Below are 4,464 nucleotides of genomic sequence, written 5' to 3'. Positions count from 1 at the left end.
CCAGGTCGGTAGTGGACACCCATTTAGCAAACTTGGCATGCAATGTTCGAATGCCGGATATTCTGGGCTTGAGTTTGCAGGGGGTATTCCGGGGACAGTTGGAGGGGCCGCTTTCATGAACGCTGGTGCACATGGACAGGTGACTTTTGGAATTTGAATTTTGAAAGATAACTGGGTCTTTTCTCATTTGCTCTGATAGTTATGCATATAAAATCTTTGTATAATTTGAAGTTATTGCTTAGGTATTTTTGAATATTTGATATGTTAGATTTTAGTTTTTTTTTCAGGGAACCACCCCTAAATTAGGCTCTATTTCACGTTATCATCCTTAATGACCCAAATTTCAAAAAATCACTCCTATCTATCATTCTGTCAACATATATAGAACCACCCATACTCTTTTTTGATACGACTTTCCGTCCAAAAAAATTTATGGTTTGACAGTTTTACGTCTATATAAGTTTAATTGTGTTGAATTTCGGGTATCAAAGTTAAATTCTGTTGAATTTCAGATATCAAAATTAAATTTTGTTGAAATTTGGGATAACAAAATTTAATTTGGTTGAACTTTGCGTATTAAAGTTAACTTTGTTGAACTTTAGGGTATTTTTTAGGCAAGATAGAACTTTGGGGTATCTAAGTGAAAAATGAAGTGACTTTATGGTATTTTAGGCACACAAAAAAAGAACTTTGGGGTATGAAAATTAAAATGTGCAATAATTTGAGGTGTTTTACTTTGATCCCAAAGTTCAACAAAATTAAACTTATGTGGGGATAAAATTGACAAACTATAATATTTTTTTTTTTGACGGAAAATTGGGTGGAAAAAGGCAATGAGTGATCCTGTGTTAAAATAATAGTAGATACGGGATTTTTTCTGAAATTAGGTAATTATAAGGGTAGTAACGTGAAATAGAGCATAAGTTTGGAGTGGTTCTATGAAAAATAACCTATATTTTATCATGCGAACATCAGACAAAAATGCCTCATTTATTAACTTCATAATTCTAAGACCTCGAAGTGATTCAACTTTAGACCTAAAACATTGAGAAAAACCAGATCCTTGTCCTTGGAGGCAAGAAATAAATCCATCTGTAAATATTAAAGAATCTCTGTATACTGATCTGATAATCACAGGTATAATACGCCGTACATATTCAAACTGTACACTATGCATGAAAGGTAAAAAGAAGGAAATATACTGGTTCCAGCTAGTGCATAGTGTAATTAAGAGTTGTCAAGATGGTTTACTTGAACACCACATATATAAGAAAATCGAGTATTTACTTGAACACCACGTATATAAGAAAATCGAGTATTAATTGGCCACAGAAAAAGGTGCCACAAAGAGATGGATGTTACGCAGAGTAATATACTTGTTAGAGTATGTATAAAATTATAAGCCTCAACCCTGACCACTCCACGACTCCATGGTCTGGCCCATGAAAGAGCCCTTAAGTTGTGAAGTCATGTTAGAGAGTATATTATAACCCACAACTCTCACCATAGCTTTGAAGTTTTGGTTTAGCGGAAAGGTCTTCTGAGATAACCAAATTAACCTAACTATTAAGTTGTTAGATAATAGTCCCAGCTTTTTGTTGGAGTACTCTATCTACTATTTGCAAGTGTGGCACTAAATCCACACATGAATTCACCAATATCTCCTGTTCAATGGTATATGCAACAGGTAACTGTTACAATGGTATGTCATTAGAGGTGGTAGCTATATCCTACTGAGTATAGCCAAATCAAAGCCACGCTATTAACGTCACCTCATTTATGTGAAATGGTATAAGGAGAGAAAAACAATTGCCAGCCAAGTATTTGCTTGTAAATGTTCGCTGCGACCTGTCCATAATGATTCCAGATACTAGTAGACTTCTGAATTGATGTTAGCATCGTGCTTCGTAATTGCAATTAACTTGTTTTTCCAACTTGCTTTGTTGTACTTCCCAGTTTTATATAATCTATTACTATCCTACATTATGTAAAATGTAAAAGATCTAGTAAAAGAAGTGGTGCTCAAATTAAACTATTTCTAACATTTTGCTTCCTCATATTTGTCTTCATTCTTCCCATCGACAATTACACCATGGAAATGGCAATTTGCAGGAGACTAGCAATGTGATTGATAGAGTGGATATTGTAACATCGGATGGAGAGTTTCAGAAATTGAGGAGGAGCCAGTTAACATTTGGATACCGATGGTCATCTTTGCAACAAATGGTGGATTTAGCGGCAATTGCGTCTGTCACGTTCAAGTTAAGCCCAGAAACAACAGCCAGGGAGCAACAAAGAAAATTCTTAAACAAGTAACATTATGTGTTGAATCTTTTCGCTGGCTAATCAGTTCTATGAGGTTCATATTTCATGGTGGTGGACAAAGTTTTTACCCGCTTTCTTTTTGCAGTAGTTGGTATATGAATCTGTTATTGATATTACATGGGCACAGAGCAAAAGTGTTGTGTTCATGTGTGAAAAAATGTTTATAGAGAAATAAAAAAAGGCAAAGTTCATTATTCATCTAACCCAGACCTTTATTAAATAGAGCTCAGGAGGATATTACAAAATAGTTATGCATTAAAATCATATTTAATCACATCTCACAATATCTCATAATATCTACTAAATCTACTAATACCAAATTAATCAATAATATTTAACAATGTTGACCAATTATTGAAGTGAAATGGTAAAATCGTTTTTGATATGATGCCATGATATATTGTCACGGCCCTGACCTTATACCAAATATTGAGGAAGTTTTCATACTAGTTAATTACCTTGGATTTTATGAGGAGCCCCTCTTTGTAATGCTCACTACAAGTCAAAATTAACCTAAAGCATTGATTTGATAACCTTTGTCATAAAATTTTGTCAAATTTTTTGTTGAATATTCGTCATATACAGAAGGGAGGAGATGTTGATTTTGTTAATGCATGGATAATGATGATCGTCCATTTAATTAATCTCACACGGAATATGCAACGTTGGTAAATACCCACATGGATTCATATTGTCTTAGTTCTGGTCAAATTCGATATACTTTTTTTTCAAGTTTAAAAGTAAGTCATCATCAAACATAAGATTTTGTCCAATGCTTATTACTTCAAATGACAAAAGTTTATTGTCTATTTATTTTATTTAGTTTGAGTTTTACAATAAGAGTAAACTTGCAGGAGGAAGAAGACTCAACCGATAGGAGAAAAGAGTGCTGGATCAGTGTTTAAGAATCCGCTGGGGCTTGAAATATCAGCAGGAGAGCTGATTGAGTTGGCTGGATTAAAGGGTTATGAGCTTGGAGGAGCCAAGGTTTCTGATGTTCATGCAAACTTCTTCATCAACTTCAATGGCTCGACTTTGTCGGAGATGTTGACACTTATTGATTTTGTCAAGGAAAAGGTGTTGCAATTGTTTGGTGTTGAACTAAAAGAAGAAATTAGATACGTACCTTATGGAAGCTAAATTACATAAATACAGTGTTCTATTTTCCAACTATTTTTGTTCGAGCAATATATTTGGAGCATTGCATTCCTTTTAGGAATTTTTTGAAAAAAGAATGTTTTTGAAACTTTATTAGAAATCGACCCTTTATGGATTTAATTAGCAAAATTGATATATTTTGTCGATTTTGCAAAATATAGTTTTTAAAATACACGGGACTAGTAGTCTCGTGTAATTAGTGGTGGCTAATCACATGCTAATTAAACTTTTAAAATACGAGACTAACTAGACCTTATTAGGGTGTAATTAGGCACCACTAAATACACGGGGCTAATAGTCCCGTGTATTTTAAAGTTTTATTTTTGCAAAATCGACCTCTTTTTGGCCAGCTGACCAAAAGGAGGTCGATTTTGCTAATTATATAAAAAAATAGGTTGATTTTGCTAATAAAGTTTCAAAATGGTCTTTTTTAAAAAATTCTCCTTCCTTTTATATTGTTTCGTTCTGAGTCTGTTCAAATTTTAGTTGGATATTTAGCTGCTTCAACTGAAGCAGAAAACATCTAATTGAGTCGCAAAATGGGAGAAACATTGGATTACAATGGTCAGAGCCGGTTATTGTATCTGTTGTACATACATTTTATTATTCAAACAGACATGATTCATGAACAATTTGTTCAATATTTTGTGCCGTTACCTGTCAGCCTTAGTTTCACATAGTTAATTGTATCAGTTTCCCAAATTAAATAGACTAAATGTAAAAGAAACTTGATGAATATCTATAAGATCAATTATATCATTTTAGATTAGTTTTTGTTAGAAATAAACTTAGTCTCAGTTTTCATAGTGAATTGGATCAGTTTTCATTTCCTCCCCCTCTGAAGACAGATGCCTAACTGTTGACACTATGATTTGATTGACTGCAAAACTTTTGAACTGATTCTCAGGTTTTTCCTTTGCACTGATCTCCATTTTATCTGTTGTTCTCTCATACAAATTACTCAGCCAAAACCTGAAAGCT

At 33.5% G+C, this 4,464-nt stretch overlaps 1 protein-coding gene across 1 annotated transcript; it reads left to right on the top strand.

Annotated features, from left to right (window-relative positions):
• LOC109844003 (UDP-N-acetylenolpyruvoylglucosamine reductase-like) lies at positions 7–3,535 on the top strand. The gene is made up of 3 exons (XM_020413011.1): positions 7–139; positions 2,113–2,312; positions 3,180–3,535. Exons 1-3 carry the CDS (start codon positions 38–40, stop codon positions 3,463–3,465), a joined length of 588 nt encoding a protein of 195 aa, XP_020268600.1. The 5' UTR covers positions 7–37; the 3' UTR covers positions 3,466–3,535.

Source organism: Asparagus officinalis, chromosome 1 (assembly GCF_001876935.1).
Source record: "Asparagus officinalis chromosome 1, Aspof.V1, whole genome shotgun sequence".
Classification (NCBI taxonomy): domain Eukaryota; kingdom Viridiplantae; phylum Streptophyta; class Magnoliopsida; order Asparagales; family Asparagaceae; genus Asparagus; species Asparagus officinalis.
Note: the sequence above shows the minus strand (reverse complement) of the source record. Positions and strands in the feature narration are given on the sequence as shown.